Raw genomic sequence first — 21,924 nt, 5'->3', positions numbered from 1 at the left:
ATAAATGCTTCCCAGACCACTTCAAGTCTTTGGTCAATTTCCAGAGATCTAAAGCAATGGACTGTGGCCATTTTTGCCAGTGTTCTCATTGCCTTTATGGAGGAGAGGATCTTTGGAGGTCCCTACACTATGCCATTCCTGCCCTCATCATTTCCATTTTCTAAAATGTTCACTGGCGATTTACAATTTAGAAATTGATTTTTGCTTCTGAAAAATAATTCCGGTTCACTAATTATCTACTTGTATCATCTTCTCATATGACTTTATGAATTTTCATCATTTATTGAATGTAATAAAATACAAAAAGCTTAGGTTTTTAGTTCAGTTAGTTTTGACAATCATATGCACCCATGCAACCATCACCACAACAAGATAGAGAACTTTCCTTCAGACTAGAAATTTCCTCTTCATACTTCCTAGTCAACCAATTCTTCCCCTACCTCTGCAACCAATTTCTGATTTCCATCATTTTTGTCTGTCCTTGAATTTCATATAAATGGGAGGTATTCGAGATTCATCTATATTGTTGTACGTAATCACTCTTATTTTATTTTATTCTATTTTGTTTTTTATTTTATTTTTTTATTTTTTATATTAAACAGAATGTATTGTCAAATTGGTTTCCATACAACACCCAGTGCTCATCCCAACACGTGCCATCCTCAATGCCCATCACCCACCTTCCCCTCTCCCCCACCCCCCATCAACCCTCAGTTTGTTCTTAGCATCCAAGAGTCTCTTATGGTTTGCCTCCCTCCCTCTGTGTAACTTTTTCCCCCCCTTCCTCTCCCCCTTGGTCTTCTGTTAAGTTTCTCAGGATCCACATAACAGTGAAAACATATGGTATCTGTCTTTCTCTGCCTGACTTATTTCACTCAGCATAATACCCTCCAGTTCCATCCACGTTGCTACAAATGGTCAGATTTCATTCTTTCTCATTGCCACGCAGTATTCCATTATATATATATAAACCACATCTTCTTTATCCATTCATCAGTTGATGGACATTTAGGCTTTTTCCATAATTTGGCTATTGTTGAAAGTGCTGCTATAAACATTGGGGTATAAGTGCCCCTATGCATCAGCACTCCTGTGTCCCTTGGGTAAATTCCTACCAGTGCTATTGTTGGGTCATAGGGTAGATCTATTTTTAATTTTTTGAGGAACCTCCACACTGTTTTCCAGAGCGGCTGCACTAGTTTGCATTCCCACCAACAGTGCAAGAGGGTTCCCATTTCTCCACATCCTCGCCAGCCATCACTCTCTTATTTTAAATTGATGAGTTAGATTCCATTGTGTGAATGTATTGCATTTATTTAACCATTCTGTTAATGGACATTGAGTTGTTTCTGGTTGTGAACCACTGTAACTAAAGCCACTACAGACATTCCTGTTCATCTCCTTTCATGGACATAGGCTTTCATTTCTTTTGCTTAAGTACCTAACAGAGACATTTCTAGATTAGAGCAGAGGATATGTTTAACTGTGTAAGAAGCTAAGCTTTTTTTAAAGTAGTTGTACCATTTTACAATCCCGCTAGCAATGTGTGTGAGTTCCAGTTGTTCTGCATCCCCACTAATATTCGGTAGGGTCAGTCTTTATTTCATAGTTATTCTAATGGATGTGCTTTAATCTGCACTTCCATGATGGTTAATGATGCAAGGCATCTTTTCATCATGTGCTTGTTCATTTTTAAAACTTTTGTCAAGAGTCTGCTCAAGTTTTTTGCTCATTTGTAAACTGAATTGTTGACTTTTTTATTGTTGATTTGTATCTTACTCTGGATCTGTCCTTTCTCGGGTGGGTATATGTGTTGTGAATATTTTTCCCCCAAAAGATTGATATCTTACAATTTATTTTCTTAAAGACTTTTGGTTGTTTTCTGTTTTTGTTGTGTTTTTTTTAGACTTTTAATCTTAGGGAGTGGTAGGCAGGAAAAATGTCCCTCCCTCCAAAAAAGTATCCACATCCTAATCCCTGGAACCTGTGAATATATTATGTTATGGGCACCACAGATGTGATTAAGGTCATGGAACCTTGACATGGAGAGATGATTCTGGATCATCTGGGTGGGCTTAACCTAATCACACATGCTCTTAAAAGTAGCAGAGGATGGTGGAAGGGTGAGTCAGAAAGATGTGACTATGGGGAAAAAAGGGCAGGAGAGAGTCAAAGCATGAAAGGCATTCCACCTGCCATTGCTGGCTCTGAAGATGGAAGAAGGGTGCCACAAGCCAAGGAATGTGAGCAGCTTTGATAAAGTGAGAACCAGCCTCAACTGGCTGCTAGCAAAATCACACAAAAAACTGAATTCCACCAAAAACATGAAAAGCAAAGAAACAAATTCTCCCTGGAGCCTCCAGAAAAGAACACTGCCCTGCAGATACCTTGATTTTGGTGTTGTAAGACTCTGAGCAGAGACTCCGCTGAGCCCAGTGGATTTGTGACCTAAGCAAACTGTAACGTAGTATCTTTGTGCTGTTTCAGGTGTTCCATCTCTGGTAATCTGTTCGGCAGCAGCAGCAAACTAAAGCACAGAGTTAGTGCTTTCTGCATTCTGCCCCAGAAATCTTTGCCTCCCTGTTGGGAGTGATCCTCTGTTTTCTTCTAAAAGCTTGAACGTTTTATTAATTTTTAAAGTTCTCTTCTATTTCTTCTGCTAGGTCAGACTCAGCAGGAGTCAGGGATTTGACAATTTCACTTGCTCTCTCTCTCCTTTAAGCTACTGTTTAAGACCCTCAAGGCCTGGTTTCTCTGGGCGCGCCCCTTCATCAAGCATGAGTTCTTAACAACCATGTGAAGCTGGAACATTTGGGTCTTTCAAGCACAACTGACAGCGGACAGACTGAGGCATAACAGGTGGCCAAAGCTTGGAAGACTGGTATCAGTTTAAGGGCTGATGGGCCAACTGCCACCTTCAGAACACACCTTCCTCTCTGGCCCCAACCACTCTCTGGCCCCAACCACTAGCCGGCTCAGCTAAGTCTTGCTCAGTGTTTCCGTGAAGCTTTCCCTCAGCAGCCCACAATCACATCTCCTGTCTGTCTCTTACATTGCTTTGGCCTATTTCCACAGAAGCCACGAGTCTGTAGTATATATGCCTTGCCTCTCCAACCAGATCATCTATAATCCCAGCTGAGTAAGTGCTATCAAGGCAAAGCAGTAAAATGTATTTCAAGTACATAGCCTTTGACTCAGCAATTCTGTATCCAAGAGTTTATCCTGAGGAAATAATCAACAAAGCGTTTGAAAGATCTATATACAAGCATGTTCACTGTGGTAGTGTTTATAATGGCAAATTGGAAAGAACCTAAACATCTGACAACAGGAGACTGGTTAAAACAAATATGGCACAGCCATACAACAGAGTTACATAAGCACCCGAAGTGATGGGGCAGATCCCATGTTTGTTTGTGTTTTTTTTTTTTAATTTTATTTTTTTATTTTGCGAGAGAGACAGAGAGAGACAGCATGTGACAGGGGAGGGACAGAGAGGGAAGGAGAGACAGAATCTCAAGAAGGCTCTGCACTGTCAGCACAGAGCCTGCAGGGCTCAAACCCACAAACCATGAGATCATGACCTGAGCCGAAACCAAGAGTTGGATGCTTAACTGACTCGGCCACCCAGGTGCCCCAACTCCTGTGTTTATTAAGATGAAAAGATGCCAATGACATTTCTGCTACATGAAAAAAAACATGTTAAGAATACCAGCATGACATTTTTGGAGATAATCCCATCACCTCCACAGGCCAAAAAAAAAAAAAAAAAAAAAAAAAATCATTAAAACTTCTGTATAGCACTGAGTGGGTGTAAAAAAATATTTCTGGAAGGATCTATACCAAAATGCCAACTGTGATTCTCTCTCTGATAGGGTACTCTTTTCCTCTAACATTTTCTGTATTATAGGTTTTAAAATGAGCACTTCCAAATTTTAAACTTTTATTTTTAAGACAAAATATTTGACCATTCAATCATCTGGCTCCTGTTTTCACCTTTTTCTTTCTTTCTTTCTTTCTTTCTTTCTTTCTTTCTTTCTTTCTTTCTTTCTCTTTCCTTCCTTCCTTCCTTCCTTCCTTCCTTCCTTCCTTCCTTCCTTCCTTCCTTCTTCCTTTCAGTGTTTATTTATTTTGAGAGAGAGTGCCCATGCTACCAGCACAGAGCCAAACGTGTGACTCAAACCCACGAACCACGAGATCATGACCTGAGTGGAAACCAACAGACACTTAACTGACCGAGCCACCCACATAGCCACCCAGATATGTTAAGTGATTTTTACCACAATTAAAAAAAAAAAAGGTAGGGTGCCTGGGCGGCTCAGTCAGTTAAGCATCCAACTCTTTCTGGATTTCGGTTCAGATCATTATCTCACCGTTTGTGGGATCTCGCCCTGCGTCAGGCTCAGCACAGAGCGTGGAGCCTGCTTTGCATATTTTCTTTCTTTCTTTCTCTCTTTCTCTCTTTCTCTCTCTCAAAAAAAAAAAAAAAAATTGCTTGACATAAAATTCACACTCATCTTTTTAAGCTATTTCTTCCCCCAAGTATGTAATTCAAATGACAACAGTACTGTCCTTGATTTGCCAAATTCAGAAAAATCTTGGTTTCTGTTATAGGGGTGAGGATTTTTACCTCAAATCCATTGACTCTCATTCTCTCTCTACACTCAATCAGTTTACCTTGAGATGTTTTTGTTAAATCCATGTTCTGCATTAATAAAGCTAAGAGAATATTATTCATTATGAGCCAACTGGGATTTCCTTCACTTCTGTCCTGTGCTGGGCCCTGTTTTCTGGATCCCATGTCTTCTTTTTTCTCAATTTATTCCCTCTTTTGGGTAAAACACATCCTCCACTAATTTCCAGAGAAAGGATGTGGGAGAAGTTTATTTGAGAGTCTGCAAAGCTGAAATATATTTCTTTCTACCCTCACATTTGGCTGATAGTCTGCTTGAGAATTCCGGGTCAGAAATATTTTCCCACTCACGTTAAAGGTGCTGCTCCCCCGTCCTCAAATTTCCAGTGCCACTGAGAATCCCCTCCACACTAGTTTGACCCCTGATCCTTGGATATGACCTGTTTTGTTCTCCACCACACCGCCCCCCCCCCCCCCACCTCTCTGGAAGTTTTGGGATCTTCATTTTATTCCCAGTGCTTGGAAACTTCCCCAGGATGTGCCTTGTTATGGGTTTTTTCCAATCATTATGCTGGGCCTTAGCAGGCATTTTTAACCTAGAACCACACTCTTCAGTTATGAGAGACTTCTTGTATTATTTCTCGTTAATTCCCTCCCTTCTATTCTTTTCTCTCCCATAAATGTTAGGTCTCCTGAATTTGCTAATTTCCCATTTCAATTTCTCTCCCATTGTCTATTTTGCTTTAAAATGTTTACTTTTTGGGATAATTCCTTGAATATCTTTGAATGTTTATTGAATTCTTAAAGTTTTCTTTAAATCATATTTTAACTTTCTAAGGTTGCCCTTGTTCTTCAATTTTTTTTTCTTTACAATATCCTGTTTTATTTTATGGGTATGCCATATTCTCTTGAGGGTATAAATTATATACCCAAGAAGATGTTTTCTTCCACTTTCTTCAATATCTGTATTTCTTCCAGGTTCTATTTTTTCTTGCTTCCTCTTCCATGTGTGGGCCTTCCACAAAGCCCTTCAAACTTTAACCATTCTTGCATTTTGTTTTAAATCAACTTTGCGGTATAATTTATATATAAAATGTGCCTATTTTAAGAGGAGAGCTCAATGAGTTTGGATAAGCATAGACATCTATATAACCACCACAGTCAAGATACAGTACATTTCCATCACCCCAAAGAGTTCCCAGTCCCCTTTCCAGGCAGCCCTCACCAGCACTCCTGGACAACCAATCATTGATCTGTCTTCTATCACTGTGGATTGGTCCTCCTGAGTTACACACAAACATAATCCTATAGCATACAGCCTTTTGAGTATGGCTTCTTTCATTCTGCACAAGGCTTTTGAGATTCATCTATGTGTGTATCAGTACTTCATTCCTTTTCCTTGCTGAGTGGTAATCCATTGTATGGATGTATCATAGTTAATTCTGCTGATGGATATGTGGGTTGTTTCCAGTGTTGGCTATTATGGATAAAGCTGAAATCAGCATGCATGTACCAATCTTTATATGCACAAAAGAATGTCCGTTTGTCTTTAAGAATAAGGTATCAAAAAGCTGAGTATGAGAGTGAGCTGAGTGGCTGGCGAGCCTACTTTTGGTTGGGGTCCAGAAAGCTGGCATCTGTCTCTTTGCAGGGAGTGGGAGTTTCCTTTTTCCAGAGTGAAAGCCTCCTGCCTGGAGGAATAAGCCTGGTAGAAGTAGGATAAGAGGAAGAAGGCTGGAGAGGGCGAGGTAGGGGTTGTTATTCAGTAGACTTCTGGCCCTTCACCATGCTTTCCTCTGTGCTAATGGACCTCAGCCCAGAGCCTCTCTGCCTCCCAAGTTTCTCATGAGAATAACCACCAGTCCCTGCAGGGCTGCGTGTGGTGGGAACCTGAACCCCCAACTCTTCCTTATACAAGCTTTCCAATAAGCCCTTGCTTTTGTCTCGGAGCTCCCCAGTATCTCTCGGACAAATCCAGCACCTTCACAGACATGCAGGTGTGACCACGTTCCTCTCCGCCTGTTCCCTCCTCCTCACAGGTTACAGTCTGGGGGTTCCAAAGATGTCTCACTGCACAGAGTGTTTCTGTGGCTTATTCTTCCTGATGTCTGTGCTGATTTAAGATAAGGGGGTGGAAATAAGTTCACTGTTCCCTTGTGAAAGTGGAAGTCCTTGGGTTAGTATTATAATTTGTGAAGAGCAATAAAGCTCTAGGTTGGGGGCAGGCAGTTGTGGGAATCCCAGCAGGGTTAAAGACTGCTTCCCCTACCCTCCTGTTCCCAGTTCACAATGCAGGACTCACTCTCACTGCAGAACTAGCCACTAAGTCAGGGTTGGGAAACCCTCTGAACTTGTTTAAGGACATTCAATCTGAAATGGTGATGTTTTCAAAGTTTAGTATTAATTTGATAATAACGCCCTTACATTTTTATGGAGCTTGCCATTAGTCAAAGACATTGGTCTGATTTTGCTGTTTTAACCACCATGATCTTCTTTATCTCTCAAACGGTAACACCCCTTATTATAGCACATGAGAAAACTGGTCAGGCAAGGTCAAGGCCATGTGGTTAGTGTGTGGCACAGTCCGGACTAGAATCCAGGTCATCTGGCTCTCGAGGAGGTATTTCCTTTATGTCCCACTACCTCCCGGACACCGTTGCCAGGCCAGGGGCCAATGCTGAGCACTGCCCAGGGGACAAGGGAAGGGGAGAAGGACACAGGAGTGTGTCAGGCTATGAAGGAGAACCATCTGTAGGTGACCCCACCACACTGTCCGATCTTCTGGGTAAGCCACAGTAATACCTTACTTTCCTGATCCCAGAGCCAGGACATACTACTAGAGTTTTATAGGATAATCTTAGGGCATTCAGGACAGTTTTTAGGACATTCTGATGCTGCCCAAGAGGGAAAGCACTAGGTATCATTGCCTCCACCGACAGAGTAGGGAACCAAGGGCCAGATGGCTAAAATCATCTGCACAGGGCTGTATGGTCAGGACTGGCAACGCCCGCCCCGAGCCAGCTTTCCCACCCCGAGCCAGCTTTCCCACCTCGTGGGCACATCCCTAGGAAGGCTGTCCTCGAAGCTCTGGGGGGCTCACCTCCCGCCCCTGCCCTTCCCCCACCCCCACTGCCAGCCTGGAGGGAACATGTGCTGAGGAGGCTGAAATCTGCAGGCTCCAGGCTCCCTCCACCCACAGGACATTCACACCTGCCCGGTGGCTTCATCTTAGAGACACTTCAGTAGCAGCAAGTGCTCTGACACAAATCTGAGCCAGGGTCGTGTTTCTGTTTTTAAGCAACGTATATTGCAAAGCAAACGAAAAATGCAAAAAGATACCTACCTAAGCTGAATTCTAAAATGGGCTCATCTGGATCTTGGATATTTCCTGAATAAAAAGGAAATGACGGGAAAAAATCATGCTTAATAAACTTTTCCTTGCATTTAGATTTTATTCAAAAGAGTCAACATTCTACATTTCCCCCCCCCTCAGAAACTATTATATGAGATAGGTTTTTAATTTTCTAAACATTTCACTTCTGAGATTCCTAAGAAGTCTCAAACTCCAAGACCAAACCCCCCTCCTATTAAGCTCTGCAAAGCCACAACAAGGAGGGCTTTGATCATGGCCTGGGCACTTGCCAGACAGACACCGTGGACATTCCCATATCATCTACTGGCAAATGAGCCCTGGAGGTGCCCACTCAAGCTGGAAAACTGACGGCGGTCCAATTCCAATGGAAGTGGTTCCCAGGAAGAGGGCTGACTTCCCCCTCCCTTACGCCCTGATTCAACCAAAAGCTTGCCCTCCAGCCACCTGGAGTGGGCAGTCACTGGGGGCTCATTCTGGCTGTCCACAGGGTACCCCAGGAGGCAGGCATACAGGGTGTGTGCCACGACCTTGCACCAGGAACCTGGCGCAGGCCCTGTGAGACTCACCTGCCAGAGAGAGGCCCAGCATGTCAGCTGCCACATCAATGGTAGAAGCCCGCTGCATCGCACGGGCCCTGGCACCATGGCGAGGGCTGTGCTCTCTTGCTGTCATGATGTCATTGGTGATGATGTGTTTCCTGTTCCTGGGTCAGACCACGCCTGATTCCCTGGGACGCGCTGTCACCAAGCCCTAATCCCCTAAGGTGGCAGTAGTCCTGAGAAAAAGGCACCGACACTGGTAAGAAACATAGGGATGGTGACTGAGAGACTGTGCTCTCATGGACAGTATAAATGCCTCACACAGGCAAGGGAGGAGCCAGGGGTGGAGAGTCTGATGACCTAGGCCCCTTCGAGTGCTTCCCCTGCACTCCCCAACACTCATACACCAACACATATGCTCATGGGATCCCATAAGGAAATCATGTTCTCTTCAACAAAGACATACCACAGTAACTGTTGGTTTAGATACAATCATGAAAGATGGCTTTTGAAATGTTCTTGTTTTACTATGCTTTTCTGTTGACAAGTCTCATAGAATCTTTAACATAAAACCAATTCACCTCTGTCAGAAGGATAGGAGATGCATGAAGGGTCTGCCACCCACTGGCATGGTGAAACCCTGGAGAGACAAAGGCACGTCTCCAGCCTGCTCTCTTTCTTTCCACAGCTACAGGAACTTCACAGGTCTCCTGGTCTTAGAAAACATGTGCATGTAATCTATACTTAACTAAAGTGGATAGTGCTGTGCTATGGATATGGAAACTTCTGGGCAAAGTGCCACCACAGGCTGAATCAGAGGGATACCCCGGCATGGCACAGAACATACATTTGCTCTAAGAAGTGGGTTAAGCAGCAAGAAGTGAGTTTCACGTTTTTCCAGCCCATGTATATGCTACAATTCCTGTTGTCTCCAGAAGGAACCAACCTCTCTTGTTTAAAACACCTCTCTCAAAGCTCTCCGTGTATCCAGACACTCTTGTCTTCTCAAAGTATGTCAACACCTGTGTACCTGAAGGCCTGTGTTCTCGCTCTTGAGTTAATATTCAGCCAGCAACTTACTGGACATGTTTGTTCTTGGGCCAGTTGAGACACGTGGCATTTCTTCATAGAAGCACATCCAAATCCATCATCTAAAAATGGAAAATTATTAACTTAACAAGTGGCCAAACATGAAGTTCTCGAGAATGCATATTAATAGACGCTTATGTTATAATCTTAATGCCTAGAGATATGGGGAAGCCAAGAGTTACTACATGTTCCTGTGAGCTCCACACAACCATCTAACTTTTTGGCTCAAAAGCAAAGGTCTTGCTCAAGCCCAAAAGAATGAGAAACAGAAATGCACATTCCTATCCCCATCCAGGGGTGATCCAGGGGAACATGGACCAGCCCTAAAGCACCCACTGTGTGGCTGAGGGAAAATGCAGAGATAAGAATCTGAGTCTTCAGTAGTCCTGCTCACAAATGTCAGCTCAAGGGAGAAGTTGCTGGGCCCCTCTGAGGCTTTGCTTTCTGGTGTCTACAATGAGGCTAGTTGTACCCATCTCACAGGGCTGCAGCGGGAGCCAAATGTGCAAAAACAGAAGAGGGCTCTGCCCTGCTGTGGCTGCCTGGCCCTTGGGTGCCTTTCTGTGGAGAAGAGAACAAGCCAGGCTCCAAGTCAGTCCCGGGGGCCCAGCACATGAGCTATCTGAAAGGGCCAACATCCGGGGTATAGATGACAGGCAGTGTGCTTGGCACTCAGGCAAACTCAGTTTCCCTTGAAGACTGGGCTCCTCCTACCCCTCCCACTGGAGCACCTGGGGACCTTTAGTCCAGGCATCTCGGCAGACATGGCAATGGCTCAGGTGGGGAGTCACAGTAAAAGTCTCCAAGGGGAAGACTGACGAGTTTGCTGACATCAAGAGGTATACAAAGTCAAAATATGGAATGAAAATGATAAAGACAGGGAAAGTACTTGCAGTACTAATATCTATAGTTTATAGTAATGCTTGTACAAATTAACAACAACAAAAAACCTCACTAAGAATGCAAGTGGCAAAGGTATGAATACATAGAAGAGGAATACACACGGTAAACATTTTGGAGAAGTGACCAAACTCATTCATAATAATTTTTTTAATGTTTATTTACTTTGGGAGAAAGAGAGAGAGAGAGAGAGAGAGAGAGAGAGAGAGAGAGAGAGGCGCAGATACAGAATCCAAAGCAGGCTCCAGGGTCTGAGCTGTCAGCACAGAGCCCGAAGCGGGGCTTGAGCCCACAGAGCAAGAGATCATGTCCTGAGCCAAAGTCAGAGGCCCAACCGACTGAGCCACCCAGGCACCCCGCCCTCATTATTAATAATTAAAGCAACGCTAAATATTCCTATATTCACCTAAAATTGTCTTTCAAAAGAGGTTTGTCTCTTCTCATGAGAATATGTTTTGTTGGCAGACCTAGGGGAAACTCTGTAAGGCTCTTCTATATTGCTGATAACATTTTAAAGTCATACAAGCATTTCAGAAAGCAATGCGAAATTATTTACCAATATATTTATAAACAAAAACAAAATTCTTGCCAACAGTCCAAAGATGCTTATTGTAGCATTACTTATAATGACAAACACTGGAACCAATCAAAATGCCCAGCTACAAGTACATTCTGGAACACCTATAAGATGCATTACTATATGGCTGTTAAAATGATCATGACAAAGTTCATGAACATATGAAAATTTCTTTAACTTCATTAGTCATCAGGAAAACACTAATTATAGACATGAGATACCTCTGCACACTCATTAGAATAGCTAAAATGGAAAAAAAAAGACAATACCGAGTATCGGTGATGATGTGATATAAATGGAACCCTGATACACTGCTAGCAGAGGGTAAAATGGTGCAGCCGTGCTGTAAAACTGTCAGTGTCTACTCAAGCTGAACATATACCTACACCGTGACCTAGTATGTAACTCAGAGTGGAATTGCTAAGAGAAATGCATATTTATGTTCACCAAAAAAAAAAAAAAAAAAAAGGTAGAACATTTAGAGCATAATATTCATAATAGTCAAACACTAGCAACAACTCAAGTGTCCGTCAGCTATAGAATAAACAAAACAATACAGATGCTTTTAGAAACGATGTCAAGGGGGAAAGCCAGTCAGACGAAAAGCATAACTAGGCAATTCTATTTCTATAAAGTTCAAGCACAGGCCAAATGAGCCTGTGGTATTAGAAGTCAAGACAGTGGTATCTTTGAGGGGCAAGTACTGACTGGGGAGGGCATGTGGGGCATGAGAAGGCTTGTGGTCTCTTGTTTTGGGTGCTGGTTCTAAGAATTTACTGTGTGAAAATTCAATGAGCTGTAAATGAATGATTCTTCTACTTCAATAAAGAGTTTAATTATTTTAATGACTATAATAAAGACAACATAGCATGAAAAAATGTTTATGTCAGCTCTGCAACATGTGTGCTTTTAATGAAATATTCTACCTGTGCTCTGGTCACAGCCATTTAAAAAGACAAGACACAGACGGAGACCACGTGGAGAAGAGGGTGTGGGACCACAGGGAGCCGGTCCCTTTCTTAGCTTAAGGTCATCCTCTTGCATCACTGAAAGTTGCATCCCATGCTGTCCAGAGGCAAAAGTGGCACCCTGGGTGTGAAGCAGCTTGAGGAAGGAGCTCTTCTTTCTTGAACTTCTTCCCAGTGTATCTCCAGCATTCCACTGCCCTGCCTGGATGTCCTGCTCAGCTTGTAGTGAGGCTGCAGTCACCCCCCTTCACGTGGGACAGTACAGATATGCCTCCTGACAGAAGGCAACAACTGTACCCTGACAACCTGCCAGCCCTCCCCTCCCCCTCCCTTATCCCCTTCCTCTTGCCCTTGCAAGGCCCCTTCACCTAAGGAGGGTGGGGGATATTACAGGCATCATGGGGTCCTGGGGATAGAAATTCTTAAAGGGGAACATCTACAGACTAATTTTACACTTGATAGGGTTCACAGACCAGAGAAGTTTTGAGTCAAGAGAGCCTCAGAAGCCACTTCATGGTTATTTGGGGCATTTAATTAGGATCTGCAATTTAAGTCATCAAGACACAGAACACAGAGCTGATCTGCACAGCTGAACTCGATTTTCCTTATTAGTCTCATTAATTTAAAGTAATTCGCCAAGGATTCTTATATTCCCAAGGTCCCTGGCTTTCCTCCTGGCCCCATTTGAAGACCGGAGCTCATTAGGAAGAAAAACTGCACTAACATCAAAGAGGATGGATAGAGCGTGGGAGTTGTTCCGGGGACTGGAATTTTTTTTCTTGGGGGCAAGAAGAAAGAAAGAAGCAATAACTCATGAAACTGCCTCCTCTCCTCACTCTGTGAGAGACGTGTCATCCTTTCTGACAACAGGACACAGGTCATCAACTCAACAGCAAACCCAATAATGTCCCTTCCACCAGGGGGGCAGGAGAATGGTGGTAGAGGGAGCATAAGCAAGACAGGAGGCTTGTGGTCGTTCATACAGGTCCATGGGATTTGTGACCAATGGCAGTGACTGTCACAAGCTTCTCAGGAAGCCAGTCTAAGGTCTGCCTGCCTTCCTCCTCCACAGAACAAGGGCTCCCAGGCCTGGAAAGGGTTCTGGTGGCCCCTCTAGGCCTCAGTAACCTCTCGGGGCTGCAGAGCTGGAGCTGAGTAAGGAGGACTGGCCACAAAACTCCATTTTCATCTGTCTTATATGATGGGGGTTCTTCTGAGAACAGTCTTAAAAAGGACTTCTATGGATGACGTCACAGAAGTCCAGACGAGGTAACTTTCTCAAGGTCACACAGAGCTAAAGGATGAACTATCAGAATCAACCCAAGGCAAAAGCCCAAATACAAGTAGAGGCGCTCTCCCTGCCCAGCCCACTCTATTGCTGTCACTGTGGGCAGGAAATAGGCTCCTAGCAAACCTTCTCCAGGCCTCTGCTCTCCAAACACAGGCAGCACAGGAGAGAAAGTCAGATGAAAGGCTTGCGTGAGTCAGAGCATGAATCAGCAGCCCCTGGGGAGGAGGCTACTTCAGGAGGCAGAAAGAGGCAGAGTTTTCTCTCAAAACCCCTAATCCAGGACAGCCACAATCACTGATCAATGAAGTGTCACACTGCTCACCGGCAAATCACTACTAATAACAACCTGAGAGCAACAGCTGCCGCCTTCCGCACAAAGCCCCTCAGGCAGACAGTGCCCAGCAGCCGACGACCTTGCCTCAGTCTCCCTAACACAGCTAACCAGTCTGTACCTCAAGATAACGTACTTCCTGGTGTGACCATGGGATGAGCAGTGGGGCACCCTGTGTCTCATGAATGCCAGACTTAAACTCTTGGTTTCTTCCAAATCATCCTGGGTACCTCATTCAAGCCTAAACATAGACCACGGGCCTAACGAACCCCTACTGAGTAAACAAACTGTCAGCTTCTGTGGCAGACTGGCCCTGCTCACCAGGTACATTCGTCCCAGGTACACTGACAGGTGACCCTCTCCAGCACCCTTCCAGTTTGGTGCAGCTGTGTGAGAGTGCAGAGGGATGCACACCAGCTGAGATAAAGGTGAGAAAGCCGCTCATGGGATTCTCCAAGTCTCCCTTCCCCCCAGATTCCCAGCTGGATGCAGGGGGATTGAGTGAATAATTCCAAGGCCCCAGGGTAAGGGAGTGACTCTGTGGAAAGAAACTAGGTCCCTGAGACCAGGAAGAGCAGAGGCCCCGCCTCCCACCGACGATCTACACTGAGCTTACCCTGAGTAAGACCCTTGGTTGTGTGAAGCCACGGAGATTTGGGAGGTGGTTGTTACAACAGCTAACATTAGTTACTGTGACTAAAGTATGGCACATACCAGGCACCCAAGAAATGGTTATGATGAAAACAGAACTCAAAGCCTCCAGTTAACACTTACCACACAATGCTTTGTTCTCTAAATGAGGTATGCCCAGTTCATGAGCAAAGAGCCCACAGGTGGCTGGGAGACTACCACAGGGGTCAAGAAATGAAAGCACAGAGAAGTAAAAAACCCACTTTAGCAGATAATCAACGAGGCAAGTCTTTTTTTGTCCCCTCTCTAATTGCAAGTCAGGCTTAAGGCATGCTGATAGCTCTCCTGCCCTCCCCCACCCCCAAAATCACCTGGCTAGCCCTGGACTTCATCATCCCAAACACACACTATGATGGAAGCTGGCATTAATGTTGAGAAAGCAAGTTCTCTGATATGATCCTAGAGCTGCTAATCCAACCAGGAGAGAAAAAGAGACCCATCTCTCCCACTGGACACCCAAGATCAGCCTATTCCCAACAGTCCTCTGGAGCCAACTGGGAATTGAGGCTACCCAGGGCTCTATCCAGAGCTGGTCTACATCCAACAGGGCCTTGGAGCCCTTGGGGCTTCAGGACCACTAATTCCTTCAATTCCAGAAAATAAGAGAATGACAACAGCATGGGTGCAAATACCACAACATGGGCATAAACCTCAGGTGGGCACAGGGTAGGTGGGGTGCAGATGCCCATGACAAAAACTGAATGGGCCAGAGCCATGGTGGCTATGGTAACAGGCATGGGCAAGGCCAACACAAAGGAATAGGAGCAGTGTCTCCAGAACAGACAAGGGCAAGGGTGACCAGCGACTTGGAGGCCCCCCTCCCGGGAAAAGGCAGCACTGGTGTGTGAGGCTCAGTGCACCTAGTGTCAAAACAGCTCATATTCTGTCTCCAGGTTTCCAGCCAGGTCAGTCACCAGCAAGGGAAGATTCGGCATATGAGCAAGGACCAGGAAGGCCTGGCTTCCAGAACAGCAGCCAATGGAAGCAGAAAATTCCTCTGGCTTATACTTGGAATGAATGAATGAATGAATGTGTGCCTCTATATGACATCCCAGAAATTTAAGTGCAATGAATCAAGTTTTGGTGCACAGAAAATTACAGAATGGTTGTCAACCGAGGAATGGGCCACTGGGGTAGGGAGATGTACTAAAGACTTAAATAACACAAACTTGAGCAGGCTGCCTAGAAAGGCTAAAAAAGAGGGTGTTGAATGGTGGAGACAAAGACCAGGTGATGTAGGGGTTGTAGGTAGGGGGTTCAGGTGGGATGAGCCATTGTAAGCACAGCAGAGGGACAGGGTCTGGGAGGCAGGGGCAGGCCAAGCTGGAACTTAGCAGTAAGGGTTCCTTGATTTTAATTTGCCCATTTAGGGGACTTCTTAACCCACTGAATGTTCCACCCCCTCTGTGCCCCCCCCCACCCTAAAACGCAAGAGAATCATGGAAGCTAGCAGATCTTTCATCTTTTTCTCTTTCAAACAAGTTGCCTAGGAAAGATCTTAATCTTTTAAACAAAGTCAAATATGCCTCCTTACCATAAAAAGCAAGGAATGCTGCCTGCCTCCAAGACTCAGGTATTAACAGGGCAGGAAATGCCAGACACCCCAGGCACAAAGACAAGGGTAGAGGGCAGGGAGCCTTAGTCTCTTCCCTCCTGTGCCCTGGCCCCAAGCCCAGCAGGCCCCGGACACCCTGGTCCACAGAGGGCTCTCAACACCTTCCCTCCGGTGTCCTAGACCCTTGGATCAAACTGCAGAGGCCCTGAGCTGGGTGCAAGAGGCTGGGCACTTGATCAATTAGGATCACTCCTCTCCAGGGGGCTGGGCAAGAGCTACTGAGCTTCCCTAAGCCTCAGTTTCACAATCTGTAAAACAGCAGTAACAACACCCACCTCACCAGGACACACTGAGGAGCAAGCTCATACATAGAGACATGTAAAATACCCACACAGAGCCTGTGCAGAGACTCGAATCAGATAGAAGAGTTTCTCTCCTTGGCTCTACCTAACCTCTCATGTGTCTAGTCCTGAGCTGCAGTTTTACTGGGGCCATCTATGAGCCTGGAAGGCCTTTCCTTCCCTCCAGCTAAGTCTACCAACATTTTTACCCAACTCTCCAGCCGTCTGAACTTCAACCAGAATTCTTCACTCAGGTCCATGGCACTCTGCCCGTGCTTCAGTTTATAGTGACTGTGTTTTCTAAACCCAACATTTAGGCCCAAAGGTTGCTATTGGGGAGGGACAGGTGAATGGAGTACCATTCTGTAGGCAGTCAGCCACTGGGAGCAAGGTCACCTGCACAAGGCATCTTCTATGGGCCTCAGTTTTTTCATTTGTAAAATGAGGAGACTGCCAGGTGTAAGGAATCCATGGTCCGAGCCCACCCCAGACCCCCAGGGAAGAGAAGTGGCTGCTCTGTGCCCCCGAGGCTGGACATCCATTAGGATCCTGTTCTGAGAGGCAGCAACCACAGCCTTCCTACTATGGAGCCCTGCTTCCTCCTTCCTCTTCTGGGCCAAGGACCCAGCTCTCTCCTACTTCTCACTCCCCACGCTACACAGGGCCTTGGACCCAGGAGAGGGGTTCACTGTGAGTACACCTCCTACATGAAGAAGACCGCCAAACCAGCGAGTATGCTGCAAGAGCTGTCCAGGGCAGCCAGCGATGAAATGCAGGCAACAAACGCCTCGGAAAGTGAGGCACAGAGAAGAAGGTTTGCGCTGCAGCTGGTGTATCTTCTCACCTGCAGACACAAACAACCCCACTCAGGGCCCCACTGGGCCTGCGCTCCGCAATCTTTTATCTGCAGCTTCCCACTTCCCCAATCCCTGTTCTCTGCTGGTGACACTGAACAGGCAGCAGTGGCCATGGGTTCACCCCAGCTAATTAACTAGCCTGCCTCATCCACTTAATGAATATGGTAGCTGATATAACACAATGCCTTAACCCAGATTCAAAAGCACATCTCCGACTCCAACAGGAAGAGTCAGTCACCGTGCATATTCCCCTAAACAACAGCAGGGGCTAGAGCCCAGGAGCAGGACAAGCCCAGACTGTTCCAGCTCCCCTCCAGCCCTCCAGTTTTCCCACCTCAGTCAATGGCAGCTCCATCTCTCCACTTGCTCCAGCCAAGAAACAAAGTCAGTGCAGACTCCTGAACAACGCTCTCACAGCCCACACCCAATGCATGGGTGATCCTCCCGCTCTATCCAGACTTCTGCCTGCCTCAGCACCCCTGCCCCACTGCCCTGGCTTCTCTGACAGTTACTCTGAAGCCCCCAGTCTGTCTTTAGACAGCACTGGCGAGGCTGTGAACCCCTCCACCAGCATCTTCATCTGGCTCCCACCTGGCTTCCTTGCTGTTGAGACCTCCCTGGCTGCCCACCCTCCTTGAGGCTGCGCTTCCATGGAAGACATTGGAAGGCAGTTCCCTCACCCCTGGTATGTCCTTCCTAAAAACGAGCCTCTCCAGGAGGTCTTTGGGACAGCCTGGTTTAAAGCTGACTTGTGGCTCATCTATAAGCCATGACCTTTGGGGGATTTTCCGTAAGAACTAGCCTGAAAATAAATCACCCTGCAAAAGTGTTTAGAAGTGCGTGTGCTGAGCAACACAGGTGCAAACCCTGGGTCTGGGGGCTCACATCAGGGAGATGAGAGAGACATGTTAACAATAACCAAGTGCTGGGTGGGGGCAGCGGCAGCAGCAGCGGTGGGATGGGGGGGGGGGGGGTGCCGCTGGCTATCTCTGCTGTACCGAACCCTCCACACCCCACACTTCTTAAGCCCCTCTTCTTAAGCATCTACTTTCTTTGCTTCTACATCTCATGCTGTTTCTTCTCTATAAACTGACAATCTCTTCAACAACAGTGAGGGTCTCTCACGGACTAGGCCTTAGGGATACAAACATGAACACGTGGACTTGGTCAGCAAATGCACGACAGGAATTGCAACAAAAACATGAATGGGGGACAATCTGAGGGCCACAATGGTGCCGGTGAAACCTCTTCCCAGACCTTCCTTTGTGTGAAGGGCTGGCCTGCTGCTCCCCACCCCTCCCTTTCCTGGCAGGGGTGCCTCATGTGCTAGAAGCACGGAGCCTCTTTCTCAGTGAGAATCAACCCAGTGTTGATTGAATCCTCTCACTCCCAAGCACCAGCCTTCACGTGTCACTTGACTGCCACGGAGGCTTACCAGAGTAGCACAAGCAAAGATAGTGGGTGCACTGCACTAAGCAAAGCATTGTAGTCCATTGTTAAGAGCTGCCTCTTTATTACCGGAGACAATGCACGCCAGTGTCAGTGCCTTCTTCTCTCTCCTAGAAATGTCCATGGTGTTGACAAGTCTCATGTCTTGCTCCATTGTCAACTCGGCCACTCAAAGCCCTCACATAATTAACTGAAAGTTCGCCTATATGTTGGCCAGGAAGGCCTCTCAGGAGTGCCAGAGAAATTTCCAAATAGGTGCGTAAAAGGACTGGATCCAGTATCTATCAACAATCACTGTCAGTGTAGACATGCAGTTCCCGGAGGACCAACAGCCAAAGAGATGAGGGCAACAGCTTCCCTGTGACCTGTGGGTCAGCTTATCTCCACGTGAGGCTCCATAAAGGACCTATCAGCCAATGAAGGCAGGTATCACCTCAGACCCAGATGCCCCTGCCCCCAAGGCGCTTACTCAGAGCCTGGTTCCAGAAGATGCAGCTAAAAGAGAACTCTCTGGCTCCTCGAGGGCTGGGTGTGCCCTATTCACTGCCTGAGACTGTTCTTTCTCTTCCCTTTTCTTTTTCTACCCAAACCCAAGGCTGTAAGGTCTGGCCTGGTGCCTACTTCCACCCCTCCCCCAACCAGAGCTGGCCACCTGGAAGCTGGGCCCTGACTTCTTTCAGCCAACAGGGCAGATGCCACCCCCAGACTCTGCTTCTCTCCCCTCTCTCCTTTGGGAGGGGGTCGGTCCTTTCAGACAAGGGGATGTGGGAGTGAGTGTGATCACGCTGCTCAAGGCTCCTCAGTATCACAGAGCAAAGAGGGTGTGCCTTCCCAGGGGCCGTGGCTTACACCCCAGCTACAGCAACTCCCTTTCCCTTGCCCTGACAGTGTTTCCATTCCATCCCCCCAGTCCTTGGGGTTCAGTGAAGAGGCTATCATGGGGAAGGAAGGTTCTGGGTACTCCTGCTATCATGGCCAAAACACCACACTTACCAGCCGGGACGCTTGTACTGCAGCCTGGAAAACCCAATTCAGATGAGTTCAAGCAGAGAGGCATTTGTCATAAAGGTTCAGGGTTGACTTATAAAACTTGAACGGAAATATGGCTGAGCTGGCCCAAAGACCCCAATGTCAGCAGCACAGACAACTCTTCTCGGCTCTCCTCTGCTAACCCATGCCATTCTCCTCCTCCCTGCAAATGAACCTATGCTCATGGTGGTGTCAAGGCAGCTGACAGCCCCCCAACTCTACTCTCCAGGTCTAGCCACTGAAGGGGTCAAATGCATGCACTCTCTCCCAGTCTCCACTCCGGCTCACTCTGGGGAAGGCAATCCAAGGATCTAGCTTGTCCAGGTATCCCTGGGCTGGAGGCTGGGGTCACAATGTAGCATGAGTGCTCCTATGAGACCCAGTAAGTTTGGCGGGAGAGAACCCCACAAAGGGGCTTGGGGGAGGATGGAGAGAACCCTTACAACTCATCACAACTTTTAGGAACCAAATGGAGAGGCCCTATAGCAAGTGTTCCTCAACCTTTAAAAAGTCAAAGGGGCACGTGGGTGGCTCAGTTGGTTGAGCGTCTGACTTCAGCTCAGGTCATGATCTCACGGTTCATGAGTCTGAGCCCCATGTCAGGCTCTGTGCTGACAGCTCAGAGCCTGGAGGCTGCTTCGAATTCTGTGACTCCCTCTCTCTCTGTTCCTCCCCTGCTCACACACTCCCTCTCTCTCTCTCAAAAATAAACATTAAAAAAAAAAAGTCAAAGAACTCCCACTGGTTTTTTTTTTTTGTTGCTGTTTTTTTTTTTAACATTTTTATTTTTGAAAGACAGAAAGAGACAGAGCCTGAGCAGGAGGAGGCGAAGAGAGAGAGGAAGACACAGAATCCGAAGCAGGCTCCAGGCTCTGAGCTGTCAGCATACAGCCCGACATGGGGCTGGAACTCATGAACAGTGAGATCATGACCTGAGCCAAAGTAGGACGCTTAACCTACTGAGCCACCTAGGCGCCCCCAAAGAACTCCCACTGTTAAGTAAATATTTTTTTATATTGTTTAAAATAGAGAACATAAACATAAAATTGGGTATAAACTCTTTCTTCTTAGAGCTCTTCAACTACTATAAAACCAAAAGAGATCTATAAATTATCTACAGCAAGACCTCCACAAAAATGAACTCACATTTATATTAATGTAACGTGGCAGATGGGGACAACGCACAGAAACCATTACACAAACATAACCCTGACTGACTCCAGAAGGCCTCTCTTGCCACACTCTCCACTCCACCCTTGCCTGGACTGAGTCAGAAATGCCCGCAAAGGCCACTCAGTCCACCCAGCAGCCATGTGGTAATAATAACAGACACTGCTCTCCAGAAACATGAGTTGCAGAGCAGGGCAGAGGAGCGTAGATGTGGTGACACTTCCCTGGACTGTGAGCAAGGACTCTCTGGGTCCTGGACAGCAGGACATGTTGTTTTGCTCTTGTGCATGACATCAAGAGAGTTATAGGGAAAAACAAGTACAAAACACAGCTTGATGGCTCACTGTGTAAAAATGCAAGACTGAAGAAGCTGGTCACCTTCTTTGAGTCTCCACAGTGGAGAGCTCCCGCTATGGGCCACGGAAGGTGGCCAACAAGATGGTGGCTGCAACACTTCCCTGTGTGAAGAGAGAGCACCGTCTGTCTTCCCTCCCTTCAGTCGGTTCACAGCGTTATGCTCCTCCAGGACTTAGTCAGTATCTGCTGCCTACTGGAGTTTCTCACCATGTGGGAGAAGGTCACGAGAGGAGACCAAGAACTGCTCAGTCCAAGATGCCTTCTGGCTGCTCACCTGCCTCATCTGGCATCCAAGGAAAGAAACACCTTGTCCAGAGATTCAGGTAGAAAAGCTCACAGGCAGAGGTGTGAGCAAGAGCAACAATTCTACTACCAAGTTCCTCCCATGCCCCCTGGTTCCCGCAGTCCTCACACCTCACTGCCAAGGGGGCTGTCTGAAAGATGGGAGCCGGCAGATGACTGACTGAGCGGGGCTTCTTCAAGGTCATGAGCCCCAGAGCAAAGTCAGGACTAAAGTCAGCCCTTGCTCCTCCTGCATTCTTTCCAACACTTGAAACAGCACGCAGGGCACACTAATTCAAACTCCAACCAGATGCAGGTAAAAGGCACAGTCTTTTCCCTTGGCAAGTTCCTCATTTTTAAGCACTTTCACACATATATTATTTTATAATGTTTCCTAGAACATTACTTTCTTCCCTCCATCCCTTTTCAGGACCCAGGACCCTGGAAGAAAACACTTCAGATCCAAGACATGCTAACCAATCTTTCCCTGTCCGTC

The 21,924-nt window shown here is 46.5% G+C and overlaps 1 protein-coding gene across 16 annotated transcripts in view; it reads right to left on the bottom strand.

Moving 5' to 3' along the window:
• INPP4A (inositol polyphosphate-4-phosphatase type I A) overlaps nucleotides 1–21,924 on the bottom strand; it is a 150,701-nt gene that overhangs the window by 67,392 nt on the left and 61,385 nt on the right. For 13 of the 16 annotated variants that reach the window (XM_060608082.3, XM_060608130.3, XM_060608165.3 and 10 more), the window contains exons 2-4: nucleotides 9,623–9,693; nucleotides 8,570–8,778; nucleotides 7,974–8,018 (exon numbers count right to left, since the gene is read on the bottom strand). In XM_060608082.3, coding sequence (XP_060464065.3) covers nucleotides 7,974–8,018; nucleotides 8,570–8,675 — 151 coding nt within the window. In that variant the 5' untranslated portion in view covers nucleotides 8,676–8,778; nucleotides 9,623–9,693. Of the gene's footprint in view, nucleotides 1–6,611; nucleotides 6,744–7,973; nucleotides 8,019–8,569; nucleotides 8,799–9,622; nucleotides 9,694–21,924 lie in introns of those variants that run through there. The other 3 variants (XM_060608092.3, XM_060608111.3, XM_060608203.3) reach the window with 2 other exon arrangements.

The sequence above is a fragment of the Panthera onca genome, chromosome A3, assembly GCF_046562875.1.
Source record: "Panthera onca isolate mPanOnc1 chromosome A3, mPanOnc1 haplotype 2, whole genome shotgun sequence".
NCBI lineage: Eukaryota > Metazoa > Chordata > Mammalia > Carnivora > Felidae > Panthera > Panthera onca.
Note: the sequence above shows the minus strand (reverse complement) of the source record. Positions and strands in the feature narration are given on the sequence as shown.